The sequence below is a fragment of the Haliotis rufescens genome, unplaced genomic scaffold (assembly GCF_023055435.1).
Source record: "Haliotis rufescens isolate VD_foot unplaced genomic scaffold, xgHalRufe1.0.p SCAF_13, whole genome shotgun sequence".
NCBI lineage: Eukaryota > Metazoa > Mollusca > Gastropoda > Lepetellida > Haliotidae > Haliotis > Haliotis rufescens.
Window position 1 is genome coordinate 24659424 of NW_025963813.1, and position 22380 is coordinate 24681803.

Here is a 22380-nt window from a genome sequence, read left to right on the forward strand (position 1 = left end):
ACTGGCCGTTCTCTCTTTGCTTTCTGGCCTTTCTCTCTATGCTCACTGGCGGTGTTTTCTGTATATACTGGCCGCTCTCTCTATACACACTGGTCGTTCTCTCTATACACACTGGCCGTTCTCTCTATACACACTGGTCTTCCTCTCTATACACACTGGCCGTTCTCTCTATACACACTGGCCGTTCTCTCTGTACACACTGGCCGTTCTCTCTGTACACACTGGCCGTTCTCTATATACTTCCTGGCCGTTCTCTCTACACTTACTGGCCGTTCTCTCTATACTCACTTGTGGTGTTTCTGTACTCACTGGCCGTTCTCTCTTTGCTTTCTGGCCTTTCTCTCTATGCTCACTGGCGGTGTTTTCTGTATATACTGGCCGCTCTCTCTATACACACTGGTCGTTCTCTCTATACACACTGGCCGTTCTCTCTTTGCTTTCTGGCCGTTCTCTCTATACACACTGGTGTTTTTTCTGTACTCACTGGCCGTTCTCTATACACACTGGCCGTTCTCTCTGTACACACTGGTCGTTCTCTCTGTACACACTGGCCCTTCTCTCTATACACACTGGCCGTTCTCTCTGTACACACTGGCCGTTCTCTATATACTTCCTGGCCGTTCTCTCTACACTTACTGGCCGTTCTCTCTGTACACACTGGCCGTTCTCTCTGTACTTACTGGCCTTTCTCTCTATACACACTGGCCGTTCTCTCTGTACACACTGGCCGCTCTCTCTATACACACTGGCTTTTCTCTCTATACACACTGGCCGCTCTCTCTATACACACTGGCCGTTCTCTCTGTACACACTGGCCGTTCTCTATATACTTCCTGGCCGTTCTCTCTACACTTACTGGCCGTTCTCTCTGTACACACTGGCCGTTCTCTCTGTACACACTGGCCGTTCTCTCTATACACACCGGTCGTTCTCTCTTTACACACGGGCCGCTCTCTCTATACTCTCTCGCCGTTTGCTCTATACTCACTGGTGGCGTTTCTGTATTCACTGGCCGTTCTCTCCATTCTCAATCGCCGTTCTCTCTATTCTCTCTCGCCGTTCTCTACATATTCATTGGCCGTGCTTTCTTTACTCACTGGCCGTTCTTTTTAATCTCTCTCGCCGTTCTCTCTATACTCACTGGCCGTTCTCTCTGTACTCACTGGCCGTTCTGTTTAATCTCTCTCACCGTTCTCTCTATACTCACTGACAAAAGTCTCTCCACTCACTGGCCGTGTTTTCATGTACTGACAATATAGCCCCCTAGGCATTAGCACACGTGCCTGATTACTTAAACGAATCAGGTGTGACACTATAGCCTCCTTGGCAGTGAAACCTGTTCCTGAATTACTCAAACCAATCACGTATTGATACTAAACCAAAGTGGCATTGAAATCAGTGCCTGAAATAGATTAATTAAATACAGGTATACACCTACATAACCGTGAGTGCTGCACAGATACAGGTATATACCTACATAACCATGAGTGTTGCTAGGATACAGGTATATACCTACATAACCGTGAGTGTTGCACAATTACTAGTATAAAACGTATACAACATTAAGTGTTGCACAGATACAGGTATAAACATACATAACATTAAGTGTTGCACAGATACAGGGATATACCTACATAACCGTGGGTGTTGCACAGAAACAGGTGAACGTAACATTGAGTGTTGCACAGATACAGGCATATACCTACATAACCGTGAATGTTGCACAGATACAGGCATATACCTACATAACCGTGAATGTTGCACAGATACAGGTATATAACTACATAACCGTGAATGTTGCACAGATGCATGTATATACCTACATAACCGTGAATGTTGCACAGATACATGTACATACCTACATAACCGTGAGTGTTGCACGGATACATGTATATACCTATACAACATTATGTGTTGCACAGATACATGTATATACCTACATAACCGTGAGTGTTGCACAGATACAGGTATATACCTACATAACCGTGAATGTTGCACAGATACAGGTATATAGCTACATAACCGTGAGTGTTCCACAGATACAGGTGTACATAACATTGAGTGTTGCACAGATACAGGTATATACCTACATAACCGTGAATGTTGCACAGATACATGTATATACCTCCATAACCGTGAGTGTTGCACAGATACAGGTGTATACATGTATCTGTGCAACACTCACGGTTATGTAGGTATATACATGTATCTGTGCAAAACTCACGGTTATGTAAGAAGATACCTGTATCTGTGCAACATTCACGGTTATGTAGATATATACCTGTATCCGTGCAACACTCACGGTTATGTAGGTATATACCTGTATCTTTGCAACATTCACGGTTAAGTAGTTATATACCTGTATCTGTACAACACTCACGGTTATGTGTGTATATACCTGTATCCGTGCAACACTCACGGTTTTGTAGGTATATACCTGTATCCGTGCAACACTCACGGTTATGTAGTATATACCTGTATGTAGGTATAACCGTGAGTGTTGCACAGATACAGGTATTTACTTACATAACCGTGAGTGTTGCACAGATACAGGTATTTACCTACATAACCGTGAGTGTTGCACAGATACAGGTATATACCTACATAACCGTGGGTGTTGCACAGAAACAGGTATATACCTACATAACCGTGAATGTTGCACAGATACAGGTATATACCTACATTACCGTGAGTGTTGCACAGATACAGGTATATACCTACATTAGCATGAGTGTTGCACGGATACAGGTATATACCTACATAACCGTGAATGTTGCAGAGAAACAGGTATATACCTACATAACCGTGAATGCTGCACAGATACAGGTTTATACCTACATAACCATGAGTGTTGCACAGATACAGGTATATACCTACATAACCGTGAATGTTGCACAGATACAGGCATATAACTATACAACATTAAGTGTTGCACAGATACAGGTATTTACCTACATAACCGTGAGTGTTGCACCAATAGCAGTACTTGCTTGTACCCCCTCATATGAATGAATGAATGGAGGTTTTTATATCAGGAAGTACTCCAAGATCGTATTTTAAATTTCTACAACACGCTTAAAACTGAATTCAATGTTTATGCTTTCCATATTACATACCGTAAATCATGAATTCAATGCGTCACCAGGGGCGGTCGGGTAGCCTAGTGGTTAAAACGTTCGATCGTCACGCCGAAGACCCGGGTTCGATTCCCGACATGGGTACAATGTGTGAAGCCCATTTCTGGTGTCCCCCGCCGTGATATTGCTGGAATATTGCTAAACGCGGCGTAAAACCATACTCACTCACTCAATGCGTCACCAAATCAATACGAGTGTCGCCCCCTGGCCTAAAACTGCGCAATAATAGCACTGGGAGTAGCCTTGGCTTGGATCTATTACAACTAATCAGGAAACGATGACACCAAGACTATCGACTTAGATTTACATGATATAGTATGGGATGATAGGGGTTGAATTGAATAATATCGTTTGCTATGTTCACAAACTTAACGTATACTAAATGATATGTAATATAGTTGATGTATGGTCGGACACTAAGCGCGATCCTTTACACGACATTAATCTATTTTCAGAAATACCTTTCTAACTGCGCCACGAAACTGTGGGCAGCAAGCACAGTGACATTTTACTGACGAGCCCCTTACAAGCATTCCAGACGTTAGGAACATAACAGTGTTTGAGAAACGCATATCGTCCAAGATGATTAATCTGAAGAAATCCACCAGTTAAGTTTGATAAGCGATTATTTATTTTCGGAATGCCGGTAGACATAACCAAACGCGACTAGCATTGGCTTAATTATACGAATCGTGGCTCTCTGATGGCAGTAGAGATAAATATTTACTACGTGAATAGATGGACTGTAAGCCGTGCCAGTGAGGGGTAGTGAATGGTGTAACCACGCACCTCTGAGCGAGGCAGACATTTGTACTCCTCACCACCAACAAAAGTTACTTTTTCCCGGCAATGCACTAAGTTCCCTCTCGACGCGTGGGATGGCAAAATACAAACATACGCGAATTGAATAACCGTGACCTTACTAAGGTCACCCATGAAAGGTCATGCTGGGACGTTATAATGTGCATGTCATATCGGCTTCAGCTTTATACACATCTATTACAGATATTATATAATCGAGGTACATCCATTTGCCATGTACCACCGCGATCTCTGGGTCGAAACCGATGAGCGTGGTGCATCCAACCAATTGCGACTTTCAGTTTAATTTAATGTGAAAATGTCTAGCGAAATGAAGCCATTTGAGAATATTTGGAACGACCAATAGATTTACTCAGTGTGTCAATCAAATCATATTTGTGGGCATGGTTTCCGACGTATTTGTGAATTAATTCATGAACTGAACATTCAAGATACACATCGTACGATATCTCACTGAAAGTGTGTCCAATAACATCGACATGTGAAAAATATCATTCTTATTGATTTTAAGTATAAAAGCCGCGTTACAAAAAAGTCTATTTATGGCCATTACTCAGCCATTAATGTTCAAAATGTAATTAATTTTGGGCTATGTGTAGTTAGTAATAGGCTTAACATATGTTTCCGAGTTGTTTTTGGCGATATTTTAAATTCGGACAAGTACTTGACCATGCTCCTAAATTCTACCAAAATGAACTTCGTTATAACACCCGTTCCTGAGGAGTTACTTGCCCAATAAAGCTGAAACTTGAAGCTCTACATGGAGATTTTGTACAAAGCTTCAAACCTTATAGTTGCTAAGTTCGTTTTTGTGTAGAACATATCTCCAGTGTCTCTACGCGCCAATGTGCATTTTACACTTATATATACACTGTAGAGAAATGATGAACTGGTCCCAGATGCAATGTCGTATGCAGCATGATCACCGGCCATGCTGCATGGAACACGACGAGGTTGGCAGCAGCAGACCTTTAGAACTATGCTGTATAGAACAGACGAAAATGGGATGGTTTTCAGTGTAACATCCAATGAATTGTTCTTTGAAAAATATTCGCACAGCATTCTGTGTACATTTGAGTGAGTCTGAAACGCTGATGTTCACCAGTAGTGACCGTGTTCACATTCAGTAGGTGCACTTGAACACATCGAGCTGTCACTGGAATGTGCAAGGTCTTGGCTGACTGCTGCATTTGTACAGATATACTCATTGTGGGTCGTTTAATTCTGTTGAACAGGTAGCGCCATTTTGGTTTCTTACAATAAAGTAGTACGTCATAAGAAGCACAAACCTGAAATATAGTAAACGAACTGAACCGATAACATACTGTCTGTATCCATGTAACCGCTAGTACTTCTATACTGTCTTTGTTAATGTAACCACTTACACTTCCATACTGTCTATATCCATGTAACCGCTAGCACTTCTATACTGTCTTTATCAAGGAACCACTAGCATTTCTATACTGTCTTTATCATGGAACCGCTAGCAGGTATATACTATCTATATTCATGCAACCACTAGCACTTCTATACTGTCTATATCCATGTAACCGGTAGTACTTCTAAATTGTCTTTATCATGGAACCACTAGCACTTCTATACTGTCTTTATCATGTAACCACTAGCACTTCTATACTGTCTTTATCAAGGAACCACTAGCATTTCTACACTGTCTTTATCATGGAACCGCTAGCAGGTATATACTATCTATATTCATGCAACCACTAGCACTTCTATACTGTCTATATCCATGTAACCGGTAGTACTTCTAAATTGTCTTTATCATGGAACCACTAGCACTTCTATACTGTCTTTATCATGTAACCACTAGCACTTCTATACTGCCTTTATCAAGGAACCACTAGCATTTCTACACTGTCTTTATTATGGAACCGCTAGCACTTCTATACTATCTATATTCATGCAACCACTAGCACTTCTATACTGTCTATATCCATGTAACCGGTAGTACTTCTAAATTGTCTTTATCATAGAACCACTAGCACTTCTATACTGTCTTTATCATGTAACCACTAGCACTTCTATACTGTCTATATTCATGTAATCGCTAACACTTCTATACTGCCTTCATCAAGGGATCACTAGCACTTCTATACTGTCTTTATCATGGAACCACTAGCACTTCCATACTGTCTTTATCATGTAACCACTAGCACTTCTATACTGTCTTTATCAAGGAACCGCTGGCAGGTCTATACTGTCTATATTCATGTTATCGCTAGCACTTCTATACTGTCTTCATCAAGTGACCACTAGTACTTCTATACTGTCTATATCCATGTAAACGCTAGCACTTCCATACTGTCTATATCCATGTAACCACTAGCACTTCTATACTGTCTTTATCAAGGAACCGCTGGCAGGTCTATACTGTCTATATTCATGTTATCGCTAGCACTTCTATACTGTCTTCATCAAGTGACCACTAGTACTTCTATACTGTCTTTTTCATGGAACCGCTAGCACTTCTATACTGTCTTTATCAAGGGACCACTAGCACTTCTATACTGTCTATATCCATGTAAACGCTAGCACTTCCATACTGTCTATATCCATGTAACCGCTAGCACTTCTATACTGTCTTTACCAAGGAACCACTAGCACTTCTATACTGTCATTTTCATGGAACCGCTAGCACTTCTATACTGTCTTTATCAAGGGACCACTAGCACTTCTATACTGTCTATATCCATGTAAACGCTAGCACTTCCATACTGTCTATATCCATGTAACCGCTAGCACTTCTATACTGTCTTTACCAAGGAACCACTAGCACTTCTATACTGTCATTTTCATGGAACCGCTAGCACTTCTATACTGTCTTTATCAAGGGACCACTAGCACTTCTATACTGTCTATATCCATGTAAACGCTAGCACTTCCATACTGTCTTTATCCATGTAACCGCTAGCAGGTCTATACTGTCTTTACCAAGGAACCACTAGCACTTCTATACTGTCATTTTCATGGAACCGCTAGCACTTCTATACTGTCTTTATCAAGGGACCACTAGCACTTCTATACTGTCTATATCCATGTAAACGCTAGCACTTCAATACTGTCTTTATCAAGGTAACCGCTAGCAGGTCTATACTGTCTTTACCAAGGAACCACTAGCACTTCTATACTGTCATTTTCATTGAGCCGCTAGCACTTCTATACTGTCTTTATCAAGGGACCACTAGCACTTCTATACTGTCTATATCCATGTTACCGCTAGCACTTCCATACTGTCTATATCCATGTAACCACTAGCACTTCCATACTGTCTATATCCATGTAACCGGTTGTACTTTCATACTGTCTTTATCAAGGGACCACTAGCACTTCTATACTGTCTTTATCAAGGGACCACTAGCACTTCTATACTGTCTATATCCATGTAAACGCTAGCACTTCCATACTGTCTATATCCATGTAACCGCTAGCAGGTCTATACTGTCTTTACCAAGGAACCACTAGCACTTCTATACTGTCATTTTCATTGAGCCGCTAGCACTTCTATACTGTCTTTATCAAGGGACCACTAGCACTTCTATACTGTCTATATCCATGTAACCGCTAGCACTTCCATACTGTCTATATCCATGTAACCACTAGCACTTCCATACTGTCTATATCCATGTAACCGGTTGTACTTTCATACTGTCTTTATCAAGGGACCACTAGCACTTCTATACTGTCTTTATCAAGGGACCACTAGCACTTCTAAACTGTCTATATCCATGTAACCACTAGCACTTCTATACTGTCTTTATCATGTAACCTCTAGCACTTCTATACTGTCTTTATAAAGGACCACTAGCACGTCTATACTGTTTTTTTCATGGAACCACTAGCACGTCCCCATTCTGTCGTTATCATGTAACCACTAGCACTTCTATACTGTTTTCATCAATGGACCACTAGCACTTCTATACTGTCTTTATCAAGGGACAACTAGCATTTCTATACTGTCTTTATCATGTAACCGCTAGCACTTCTATATTGTTTTCATCAAGGGACCACTTGCACTTCTATACTGTCTTTTTCATGGGACCACTAGCACTTTTTTACTGTCTTTTTCATTGAACCGCTAGCACTTCTATACTGCCTTCATCAAGGGACCACTAGCACTTCTATACTGTCTTTATCAAGGGACAACTAGCATTTCTATACTGTCTTTATCATGTAACCGCTAGCACTTCTATATTGTTTTCATCAAGGGACCACTAGCACTTCTATACTGTCTTTTTCATGGGACCACTAGCACTTTTTTACTGTCTTTTTCATGGAACCGCTAGCACTTCTTTACTGCCTTCATCAAGGGACCACTAGCACTTCTATACTGTCTTTTTCATGGAACCACTAGCACTTCTATACTGTCTTCAACAAGGGACCACTAGCACTTCTATATTGTTTTCATCAAGGGACCACTAGCACTTCTATACTGTCATTTTCATGGAACCGCTAGCACTTCTTTACTGTCTTTTTCATGGATCCGCTAGCACTTCTTTACTGCCTTCATCAAGGGACCACTAGCACTTCTATACTGTCTTTTTCATGGAACCGCTAGCACTTCTATACTGCCTTCATCAAGGGACCACTAGCACTTCTATACTGTCTTTATCAAGGGACCACTAGCACTTCTATACTGTCTTTTTCATTGAACCGCTAGCACTTCTATACTGCCTTCATCAAGGGACCACTAGCACTTCTATACTGTCTTTATCAAGGGATAACTAGCATTTCTATACTGTCTTTATCATGTAACCGCTAGCACTTCTATATTATTTCATCAAGGGACCACTAGCACTTCCATACTGTCTTTTTCATGGGACCGCTAGCACTTTTTTACTATCTTTTTCATGGAACCGCTAGCACTTCTTTACTGCCTTCATCAAGGGACCACTAGCACTTCTATACTGTCTTTTTCATGGAACCACTAGCACTTCTATACTGTCATTTTCATGGAACCGCTAGCACTTCTATGCTGTCTTTATCAAGGGACCACTAGCACTTCTATACTGTCTATATCCATGTAAACGCTAGCACTTCCATACTGTCTATATCCATGTAACCGCTAGCAGGTCTATACTGTCTTTACCAAGGAACCACTAGCACTTCTATACTGTCATTTTCATGGAACCGCTAGCACTTCTATACTGTCTTTATCAAGGGACCACTAGCACTTCTATACTGCCTATATCCATGTAAACGCTAGCACTTCCATACTGTCTATATCCATGTAACCGCTAGCAGGTCTATACTGTCTTTACCAAGGAACCACTAGCACTTCTATACTGTCATTTTCATTGAGCCGCTAGCAGGTCTATACTGTCTTTATCAAGGGACCACTAGCACTTCTATACTGTCTATATCCATGTAACCGCTAGCACTTCCATACTGTCTATATCCATGTAACCACTAGCACTTCCATACTGTCTATATCCATGTAACCGGTTGTACTTTCATACTGTCTTTATCAAGGGACCACTAGCACTTCTATACTGTCTTTATCAAGGGACCACTAGCACTTCTAAACTGTCTATATCCATGTAACCACTAGCACTTCTATACTGTCTTTATCATGTAACCTCTAGCACTTCTATACTGTCTTTATAAAGGACCACTAGCACGTCTATACTGTTTTTTTCATGGAACCACTAGCACGTCCCCATTCTGTCGTTATCATGTAACCACTAGCACTTCTATACTGTTTTCATCAATGGACCACTAGCACTTCTATACTGTCTTTTTCATTGAACCGCTAGCACTTCTATACTGCCTTCATCAAGGGACCACTAGCACTTCTATACTGTCTTTATCAAGGGACAACTAGCATTTCTATACTGTCTTTATCATGTAACCGCTAGCACTTCTATATTGTTTTCATCAAGGGACCACTAGCACTTCTATACTGTCTTTTTCATGGGACCGCTAGCACTTTTTTACTATCTTTTTCATGGAACCGCTAGCACTTCTTTACTGCCTTCATCAAGGGACCACTAGCACTTCTATACTGTCTTTTTCATGGAACCACTAGCACTTCTATACTGTCTTCAACAAGGGACCACTAGCACTTCTATATTGTTTTCATCAAGGGACCACTAGCACTTCTATACTGTCTTCATCATGGAACAGCTAGCACTTCTTTACTGTCTTTTTCATGGATCCGCTAAGCACTTCTCTACTGCCTTCATCAAGGGACCACTAGCACTTCTATACTGTCTTTTTCATGGAACCGCTAGCACTTCTATACTGCCTTCATCAAGGGACCACTAGCACTTCTATACTGTCTTTATCAAGGGACAACTAGCATTTCTATACTGTCTTTATCATGTAACCGCTAGCACTTCTATATTGTTTTCATCAAGGGACCACTAGCACTTCTATACTGTCTTTTTCATGGGACCGCTAGCACTTTTTTACTGTCTTTTTCATGGAACCGCTAGCACTTCTTTACTGCCTTCATCAAGGGACCACTAGCACTTCTATACTGTCTTTTTCATGGAACCACTAGCACTTCTATACTGTCTTCAACAAGGGACCACTAGCACTTCTATATTGTTTTCATCAAGGGACCACTAGCACTTCTATACTGTCTTCATCATGGAACAGCTAGCACTTCTTTACTGTCTTTTTCATGGATCCGCTAGCACTTCTTTACTGCCTTCATCAAGGGACCACTAGCACTTCTATACTGTCTTTTTCATGGAACCGCTAGCACTTCTATACTGCCTTCATCAAGGGACCACTAGCACTTCTATACTGTCTTTATCAAGGGACCGCTAGCAGGTCTATACTGTCTATATTCATGTAACCACTAGCACTTCTACACTGTTTTCATCAAGGGACCACTAGCACTTCTATACAGTCTTTTTCATGGGACCGCTAGCACTTCTATACTGTCTTTTTCATGAACCACTAGCACTTCTTTACTGCCTTCATCAAGGGACCACTAGCACTTCTATACTGTCTTTTTCATGGAACCACTAGCACTTCTATACTGTCTTCAACAAGGGACCACTAGCACTTCTATACTGTTTTCATCAAGGGACCACTATCACTTCTATACTGTTTTCATCAAGGGACCACATGCACTTCTATACTGTCTTTTTTATGGAACCGCTAGCACTTCTATACTGTCTTTATCATGTAACCACTAGCACTTCTATATTGTTTTCATCAAGGGACCACTAGCACTTCTATACTGTCTTTTTCATGGGACCGCTAGCACTTTTTTACTGTCTTTTTCATGGAACCGCTAGCACTTCTTTACTGCCTTCATCAAGGGACCACTAGCACTTCTATACTGTCGTTTTCGTGGAACCACTAGCACTTCTATACTGTCTTCAACAAGGGACCACTAGCACTTCTATACTGTCTTCATCAAGGGACCACTAGCACTTCTATACTGTCTTCATCATGGAACAGCTAGCACTTCTTTACTGTCTTTTTCATGGATCCGCTAGCACTTCTTTACTGCCTTCATCAAGGGACCACTAGCACTTCTATACTGTCTTTTTCATGGAACCGCTAGCGCTTCTATACTGCCTTCATCAAGGGACCACAAGCACTTCTATACTGTCTTTTTTATGGAACCGCTAGCACTTCTATACTGTCTATATCCATGTAACCGGTAGCACTTCTATACTGTCTTTTTCATGGAACCGGTAGCACTTCTATACTGTCTTTATCATGTAACCGTTAGCACTTATATACTGTCTTCATCATGTAACCTCTAGCACTTCTATCCTGTCTTTATCATGTACCCTCTAGCACTTCTGTACTGTCTTTATCATGTAACCTCTAGCACTTCTATACTGTCTTTATGAAGGGACCACTAGCACTTCTATACTGTTTTTTTCATGGAACCACTAGCACGTCCCCATTCTGTCGTTATCATGTAACCACTAGCACTTCTATACTGCCTTCATCAAGGGACCACTAGCACTTCTATACTGTCTTTATCATGTAACCACTAGCACTTGTATACTGTCTTTATCAAAGAATCGCTAGCACTTCTATACTGTCTATATCCATGTAACCACTAGCACTTCTATACTGTCTTTATCATGTAACCACTAGCACTTCTATACTGTCTTTATCATGTAACCACTAGCACTTCTATACTGTCTTTATCATGTAACCTCTAGCACTTGTATACTGTCTTTATCAAAGAATCGCTAGCAGGTCTATACTGTCTATATCCATGTAACCGCTAGCACTTCTATACTGTCTTTATCATGTAACCACTAGCACTTCTATACTGTCTTTTTCATGGAACCCCTAGCACTTCTATATTGTCTTTATCATGTAACCACTAGCACTTGTATACTGTCTTTATCAAAGAATCGCTAGCAGGTCTATACTGTCTATATCCATGTAACCGCTAGCACTTCTATACTGTCTTTATCATGTAACCACTAGCACTTCTATACTGTCTTTATGAAGGGACCACTAGCACTTTTATACTGTCTTTTTCATGGAACCACTAGCACGTCCATCCTGTCTTTATCATGTAACCACTAGCACTTCTATACTGTCTCTATCAAGGAACCGCTAGCAGGTCTATACTGTTTATATTCATGTAATCGCTAGCACTTTTATACTGTTTTCATCAAGGGACCACTAGCACTTCTATACTGTCCTTATCAAGGGACCACTAGCACTTTTATACTGTCTATATCCACGTAACCGGTAGCAATTATATACTGCCTATATCCACGTAACCACTAGCACTTCTGTACGAAAAGAAACGGACGTTCATGCCCCTTTCGCAGATTCGATATTGGCGTATGAACACGAGTGTAGCGACCAGAAGTTTGTCAGCGGATATTTGTAAGCGGGACCTATCTGATGTATTAATATCGTTTTGTTAACATGTACACCTAACAGCATTTCAACTCATTTCTTCTCTGCGTCCCGGTGTTTGTGTAGTGAGTGTGGAATATGGCGGAATGTTGGTATGTTTGATACCGAAACATAGCAGTAACATGTTACCAGGCCCGATACCCTCATGATGGTACTGTACATGTGATTCCCCGACATTCCGTTGTCATGAAAGTCGTCCGCTTAGGTGGGTGTGGCTTAATTGTTTTACAATTATTGGGAAATGAATGCAATAACACGTGACCAATTTAGCCAGTCACAATGCTAGAATTACAATGAACGTAACGGATATTGGCTTATGTGGCGTTGTACAGATTGACCCGAAAGTTAGTAATACTGTTTATCCGTGTTACTCTCCTTTTCAATTAAATTCCGGTCAATGAAGTCTCTTGAAGAGAACCGGGCTTGGAGTTTTAACAAGATTATTCATTGTATGTTCCCCATTCTTATTACTAGCAAACGTAATGTTGACACTACCAGAAACATGGATACATTGAGATCACTGACTGTGTTGTCTGCTGGCCATCAGCACGTATGTGATAGAAGTAATATCAAAGGAGGAATCTTAATAGAAGGCTGAAGCACCTTTCCTTTGAGCTAACAAAACATTATCTCCCGAGAGATGAGCACACATATAGATCATGCATGTAGGCGTCCCGAGAGATGAACATACTGACAGATCATGCATGTAGGCGTCCCGAGAGATGAACATACTGACAGATCATGCATATAGGCGTCCCGAGAGATGAACACACATATAGATCATGCATATAGGCGTCCCGAGAGATGAACACACTGACAGATCATGCATGTAGGCGTCCCGAGAGATGAACACACTGACAGATCATGCATGTAGGCGTCCCGAGAGATGAACACACTGACAGATCATGCATGTAGGCGTCCCGAGAGATGAACACACTGACAGATCATGCATGTAGGCGTCCCGAGAGATGAACACACTGACAGATCATGCATGTAGGCGTCCCGAGAGATGAACACACATAAAGATCATGCATATAGGCGTCCCGAGAGATGAACACACTGACAGATCATGCATGTAGGCGTCCCGAGAGATGAACACACAGATAGATCATGCATGTATACGTCCCGAGAGATGAACACACGGACAGATCATGCATATAGGCGTCCCGAGAGATGAACACACAGAAAGATCATGCATGTAGGCGTCCCGAGAGATGAACACACTGACAGATCATGCACGTAGGCGTCCAGAGAGATGAACACACGGGCAGATCATGCATGTAGGCGTCCCGAGAGATGAACACACTGACAGATCATGCATATAGGCGTCCCGAGAGATGAACACACAGATAGATCATGCATGTATACGTCCCGAGAGATGAACACACTGACAGATCATGCATATAGGCGTCCCGAGAGATGAACACACAGGTAGATCATGCATGTATACGTCCCGAGAGATGAACACACTGACAAATCATGCATATAGGCGTCCCGAGAGATGAACACACATGTAGATCATGCATGTAGACGTCCCGAGAGATGAACACACGGACAGATCATGCATGTAGGCGTCCCGAGAGATAAACACATATAGATCATGCATATAGGCGTCCCGAGAGATGAACATACTGACAGATCATGCATATAGGCGTCCCGAGAGATGAACACACATATAGATCATGCATATAGGCGTCCCGAGAGATGAACACACAGACAGATCACGCATGTAGACGTCCCGAGAGATGAACACACTGACAGATCATGCATGTAGGCGTCCCGAGAGATGAACACACTGACAGATCATGCATGTAGGCGTCCCGAGAGATGAACACACTGACAGATCATGCATGTAGGCGTCCCGAGAGATGAACACACTGACAGATCATGCACGTAGGCGTCCCGAGAGATGAACACACTGACAGATCATGCATGTAGGCGTCCCGAGAGATGAACACACTGACAGATCATGCATTTAGGCGTCCCGAGAGATGAACACACTGACAGATCATGCATGTAGGCGTCCCGAGAGATGAACACACTGACAGATCATGCATGTAGGCGTCCCGAGAGATGAACACACTGACAGATCATGCATGTAGGCGTCCCGAGAGATGAACACACTGACAGATCATGCATGTAGGCGTCCCGAGAGATGAACACACTGACAGATCATGCATGTAGGCGTCCCGAGAGATGAACACACATATAGATCATGCATATAGGCGTCCCGAGAGATGAACACACTGACAGATCATGCATATAGGCGTCCCGAGAGATGAACACACAGATAGATCATGCATGTATACGTCCCGAGAGATGAACACACGGACAGATCATGCATGTAGGCGTCCCGAGAGATGAACACACATATAGATCATGCATGTAGACGTCCCGAGAGATGAACACACATATAGATCATGCATGTAGGCGTCCCGAGAGATGAACACACGGACAGATCATGCACGTAGGCGTCCCGAGAGATGAACACACGGGCAGATCATGCATGTAGGCGTCCCGAGAGATGAACACACTGACAGATCATGCATATAGGCGTCCCGAGAGATGAACACACAGATAGATCATGCATGTATACGTCCCGAGAGATGAACACACTGACAGATCATGCATATAGGCGTCCCGAGAGATGAACACACAGATAGATCATGCATGTATACGGCCCGAGAGATGAACACACTGACAAATCATGCATATAGGCGTCCCGAGAGATGAACACACAGACAGATCATGCATGTAGGCGTCCCGAGAGATAAACACATATAGATCATGCATATAGGCGTCCCGAGAGATGTACACACAGATAGATCATGCATGTAGGCGTCCCGAGAGATTAACAGACAGACAGATCATGCATGTAGGCGTCCCGAGAGATGAACACTCGGACAGATCATGCATGTAGGCGTCCCGAGAGATGAACACACAGACAGATTATGCACGTAGGCGTCCCGAGAGATGAAGACACTGACAGATCATGCATGTAGGCGTCCCGAGAGATGAACACACTGACAGATCATGCATGTAGGCGTCCCGAGAAGAACACTCGGACAGATCATGCATGTAGGCGTCCCGAGAGATGAACACACTGACAGGTCATGCATGTAGGCGTCCCGAGAGATGAACACACTGACAGATCATGCATGTAGGCGTCCCGAGAGATGAACACACTGACAGATCATGCATATAGGCGTCCCGAGAGATGAACACACCGACAGATCATGCATGTAGACGTCCCGAGAAATGAACACAACGACAGATCATGCACGTAGGCGTCCCGAGAGATGAACACACAGACAGATCATGCATGTAGGCGTCCCGAGAGATGAACACACTGACAGATCATGCATATAGACGTCCCGAGAAATGAACACACCGACAAATCATGCATGTAGGCGTCCCGAGAGATGAACACACTGACAGATCATGCATATAGGCGTCCCGAGAGATGAACACACAGATAGATCATGCATGTAGACGTCCCGAGAGATGAACACACAGATATATCATGCATGTAGGCGTCCCGAGAGATGAACACACTGACAGATCATGCACGTAGGCGTCCAGAGAGATGAACACACTGACAGATCATGCACGTAGGCGTCCCGAGAGATGAACACACTGACAGATCATGCATGTAGGCGTCCCGAGAGATGAACACACTGACAGATCATGCATGTAGGCGTCCCGAGAGATGAACACACATATAGATCATGCATATAGGCGTCCCGAGAGATGAACACACTGACAGATCATGCATATAGGCGTCCCGAGAGATGAACACAGAGATAGATCATGCATGTATACGTCCCGAGAGATGAACACACTGACAGATCATGCATATACATGTAGGCGTCCCGAGAGATGAACACACAGATAGATCATGCATGTAGACGTCCCGAGAGATGAACACACAGAAAGATCATGCATGTAGGCGTCCCGAGAGATGAACACACTGACAGATCATGCACGTAGGCGTCCAGAGAGATGAACACACCGGCAGATCATGCATGTAGGCGTCCCGAGAGATGAACACACTGACAGATCATGCATATAGGCGTCCCGAGAGATGAACACACAGATAGATCATGCATGTATACGTCCCGAGAGATGAACACACTGACAGATCATGCATATAGGCGTCCCGAGAGATGAACACACAGATAGATCATGCATGTATACGTCCCGAGAGATGAACACACTGACAAATCATGCATATAGGCGTCCCGAGAGATGAACACACAGGTAGATCATGCATGTAGACGTCCCGAGAGATGAACACACGGACAGATCATGCATGTAGGCGTCCCGAGAGATAAACATATATAGATCATGCATATAGGCGTCCCGAGAGATGTACACACAGATAGATCATGCATGTAGGCGTCCCGAGAGATTAACACACAGACAGATCATGCATGTAGGCGTCCCGAGAGATGAACACTCGGACAGATCATGCATGTAGGCGTCCCGAGAGATGAACACACTGACAGATCATGCATGTAGGCGTCCCGAGAGATGAACACACTGACAGATCATGCATGTAGGCGTCCCGAGAGATGAACACACTGACAGATCATGCATATAGGCGTCCCGAGAGATGAACACACAGACAGATCATGCATGTAGACGTCCCGAGAAATGAACACAACGACAGATCATGCATGTAGGCGTCCCGAGAGATGAACACACAGACAGATCATGCATGTAGGCGTCCCGAGAGATGAACACACTGACAGATCATGCATATAGACGTCCCGAGAAATGAACACACCGACATATCATGCATGTAGGCGTCCCGAGAGATGAACACACTGACGGATCATGCATATAGGCGTCCCGAGAGATGAACACACAGATAGATCATGCATGTAGACGTCCCGAGAGATGAACACACAGATATATCATGCATGTAGGCGTCCCGAGAGATGAACACACGGACAGATCATGCATATAGGCGTCCCGAGAGATGAACACATTGACAGATCATGCATATAGGCGTCCCGAGAGATGAACACACAGATAGATCATGCATGTAGACGTCCCGAGAGATGAACACACGGACAGATCATGCATGTAGGCGTCCCGAGAGATGAACACACATATAGATCATGCATATAGGCGTCCCGAGAGATGAACACATTGACAGATCATGCATGTAGGCGTCCCGAGAGATGAACACACGGACAGATCATGCATGTAGGCGTCCCGAGAGATGAACACACTGACAGATCATGCATGTAGGCGTCCCGAGAAATGAACACACCGACAGATCATGCACGTAGGCGTCCCGAGAGATTAGCACACTGACAGATCATGCACGTAGGCGTCCCGAGGGATGAACACACCGACATATCATGCATGTAGGCGTCCCGAGAGATGAACACACTGACAGATCATGCATGTAGGCGTCCCGAGAGATGAACACACTGACAGATCATGCATATATGCGTCCCGAGAGATGAACACACAGATAGATCATGCATGTAGGCGTCCCGAGAGATGAACATACTGACAGATCATGCATATAGGCGTCCCGAGAGATGTACACACTGACAGATCATGCATGTAGGCGTCCCGAGAGATGAACACACAGATAGATCATGTATGTATACGTCCCGAGAGATGAACACACTGACAGATCATGTATGTATACGTCCCGAGAGATGAACACACTGACAGATCATGCATGTAGGCGTCCCGAGAGATGAACACACGGGCAGATCATGCATGTAGGCGTCCCGAGAGATGAACACATTGACAGATCATGCATATAGGCGTCCCGAGAGATGAACACACAGATAGATCATGTATGTATACGTCCCGAGAGATGAACACACTGACAGATCATGCATATAGGCGTCCCGAGAGATGAACACACAGATAGATCATGCATGTAGACGTCCCGAGAGATGAACAGACGAACAGATCATGCATGTAGGCGCCTCGAGAGATGAACACACAGATAGATCATGCATATAGGCGTCCCGAGAGATGAACACACAGATAGATCATGCATGTATACGTCCCGAGAGATGAACACACTGACAGATCATGCATATAGGCGTCCCGAGAGATGAACCTACAGATAGATTATGCATGTAGAGGTCCCGAGAGATGAACACACAGATAGATCATGCATGTAGGCGTCCCGAGAGATGAACACACTGACAGATCATGCACGTAGGCGTCCCGAGAGATGAACACACTGACAGATCATGCACGTAGGCGTCCCGAGAGATGAAGACACTGACAGATCATGCATGTAGGCGTCCCGAGAGATGAACACACTGACAGATCATGCATGTAGAGGTCCCGAGAGATGAACACACTGACAGATCATGCATGTAGGCGTTACTAGATATGTGCAACCGACAGATCATGCATGTAGGCGTCCCGACAGATGAACTCGCCAACAGATCATGCACGTGGGCGTCCCGGGAACACACCGACAGATCATGCACGTTGGCGTTCCGAGAGATGAACACACCGACAGATCATGCACGTGGGTGTCCCGAGAGATAAACACACCGACGTATCATGCACGTTTGCGTTCCGACAGATTTGAGTAGGTATCACGAGAGATGTACATCTGGTAGATCATTTATTCATGTAGGCTCAGATAGATCAATATTTAAATAGCCTCTACATATAAGGTGGGTTGCTTAATGTCACGAATGTGGTTGCCGCCCCCGCTATTGTTTTTCTTAACTTAATACCTGATATACCGCCCACTTTGTACCCAAGGTAATGTTATAACATTTGATCCGGTGATCTTGAAGGTCATGGTCATTTAATATGAACTGGGCGTCAAAAAACTTAAGCATGAGAAAACTTGAGTAATTCTATATGGGATTAGTAGAAACTTAGAATAACATGGCGTCTCACTCCTGAGGCGGGGTCTCGATCGTATCATCGTTTGAGTGACCTCGGTGTAACCCCAAGTTCGCTAGTGGTAAAATTATTAAACAGGGTTAAGACTTAAGATTAATTCGTGATAAATCTAAGCATTTTCCAATTACTTTTGATTGACTCTCAATAATTAACTCAATGCCTATCATACCTCACGATTACTTCAAAGTCCGCTTCATTCACTCATAAAATGACTTGTAAATAGTTTCATTCAGGATGTATTGTTAGTATGGTGTGTGATTTCTTAATTGACCTTGAAGATCATAACTTTGTTACTGAAGTAGCTAGAAGCATGGGACGTTTTATTTCAAAGTTGTACTGCACGTGTTACTGATGGGAAAGTTTTGTAACATCTAGGAAATGGTGGGGTTGTGGCTGTTCTGTTACAACATACAATGCAAACCATGTTTGTAGTTGATATACATGACAACCATAAAAAAAAATGTGATAGCAGCAAAAGCCTAAAACTGGAAAATCTAGCATTGACAGGAAAGTCATTGACGTCTACAGCATCTGATCGACATGCATTCGTGATAGATACACACTTTGAGGGGAAGATCCACTATGTATCACACGAAGAGCGAATGTGTCGCATATCATCGTGTAGGGTAAAAGTAATATCACCAACTAAAAAACAATAGTGTTTGGCGAGTATATGTTTGTGTTTGTGAGTTTCTGTGTTTGGCACAGTGAACATAAAATCACCTCGATGGATGAGAAATAAGACTTGAATGTGCAATCGCGTTTGAAGTTAGGTTATTTGTGTCTTTTCTAAATTGCTATACGTCGGAATACGGCCGTTTACGATTAATAGGATGGCTGAATCCTTTCACCCCTTTCCAAACAGCAACCCTCTTCTCGTGCTTTACCTCTTTTGCTTTCCGCTTAAACATTAATGATGCTCTTGAATAGGAGACCATATTTACATGAAGGTTTTTATGGGAATTCCAGTTGCAAAGTAATAGAGTACTTATTTATATCAAATTGAAAGGAACGTTCCTTTCGAAATAGGTTGCGATTTCTTATGTTTTTTAAGTGTTGCGAATGAGATTCCTGCGAAGATATTATGACCCGCACGCTGGCCGGAAATACACATTCAGATCGATCATTGTTAGAAACACTTTCCCAGTATTTACTCGTCTTTGGTCGGGGTGGTGGTTGGGGTGGTGGTTGGGGTGGTGGTCGAGGTGGTGGTTGGGGATGGATGGGGGTGGTATGTCCATGTCGGTCTGTCCGTTTTCTGTTTCTTGAGCTCCTCATCCGCTGAATATTTCTTGTTGAATCATGTTATACACATCGGTCAAATGGTGAACTCGTGCCTGTATTGATGATTTGGGTGTTGTTTTTTTAAATTCATTCTTTGTGTTTTCATGACAAGTTGGAATTTACTGAAGATGAGGATGGTGCTCGTTTCCGGAGCAGAACTCAAAAGCCGTTGAATAATTTTAAATGAAACGTGCCATACAGATCAGTCTAGTTGTGAACTGGTGCCTTTTGATGATTTAAAAAAACCGCTGAACTGAACTGAAGGCATTCAATTGGAATGAGTCAAACATTGGGGATAAGCAGCCCAACTCCATTTCCGAATTTTACCCGATCGGGGGATATGTCATCTCCTGATCACACGTATATAATTTTGTACTGATTGTTTCGACTGCACTAATAATGTTACTTGGGAGTAATAGATACAAATTCGCATTTATTGGTGAGTTTAATTCTGTACACTGCTACATCGAATGCCAGTGTTCATGTCACAGATATAACATGTGTGTGCTATTGTGTTCTCAGTTGCGCGTTCATCGTGGCGAGCCTAATGTCAAAGGTTAAAGGACGACCCGAAGTGTGAGCATGCGCCTTAGGGTCGCACTGCTGGTGTGCTGCCTGCTGGTGATGCTTGTTGCAAGGGCCGACGGGAAATGTAGGAAAAAAAAGGGAGGGAAGAAATGTGAAAAGGCATCAGTTGGTAAGACAACAGAAATATTTTAATAATATACTAAATCTGTTTGTATGTCCAACGAATTGTTATCAATGTTAGTCAGTACTAACGAAATCACCCAAAGTGGATACCGGTATATTCTTGATAATGTGTTCATAACATACCATGTTACATACTCCCAAAGAAGGATTTTATCATTTTTTTAAATCAATTGTAGCATGTATGTACAGTGTGTTATTTCCAATCAAGGTGTTTGAAGGAAACACCACACAAAACACAGCAGTTTGAGGATAAATGTCTGGTACTGAGGGGAGACATGCGTCAGCCGCATACACACCCGGAACACGAGGCAGAAAACGCTCTTACTGCTTTATCACCAGAAGCCACGCGAAAGAAGAGACTAGGTTTACTTGTCGCCAGTAGACTAATAGGTGACCCTGGCGGTATCGTTGATCGAGATGTCATTGCTAACGAATCGTACTTGTCTAATACAACTCCCACATAGTACGATACTGACGCACATTTGAATGTCATGGGAGCTATCGTATTCAGGAGAACCTCAAAGCCTGAAACAGACGGTTAGATTAGAACCTTTAAAAAGCATAACAACGGTGAATTCACTTCACCTGAATTAAAGATTTCATGTTTTTATATTTTTTTATCAACGTCTTGTCATACTAA

The 22380-nt window shown here is 43.0% G+C and overlaps 1 protein-coding gene across 5 annotated transcripts in view; it reads left to right on the plus strand.

The window, feature by feature from the left end:
- The window catches only part of LOC124117411 (fibroblast growth factor receptor 3-like), a 54621-nt gene that overhangs the window by 15334 nt on the left and 16907 nt on the right, over positions 1 to 22380 (plus strand). For 4 of the 5 annotated variants that reach the window (XM_048394334.1, XM_048394332.1, XM_048394335.1 and 1 more), the window contains exon 2: positions 21552 to 21726. In XM_048394334.1, the coding sequence (XP_048250291.1) occupies positions 21612 to 21726 (115 nt within the window). In that variant the 5' untranslated portion in view covers positions 21552 to 21611. Of the gene's footprint in view, positions 1 to 3592; positions 3745 to 21551; positions 21727 to 22380 lie in introns of all 5 variants that reach the window. The other variant, XM_048394333.1, reaches the window with a different exon arrangement.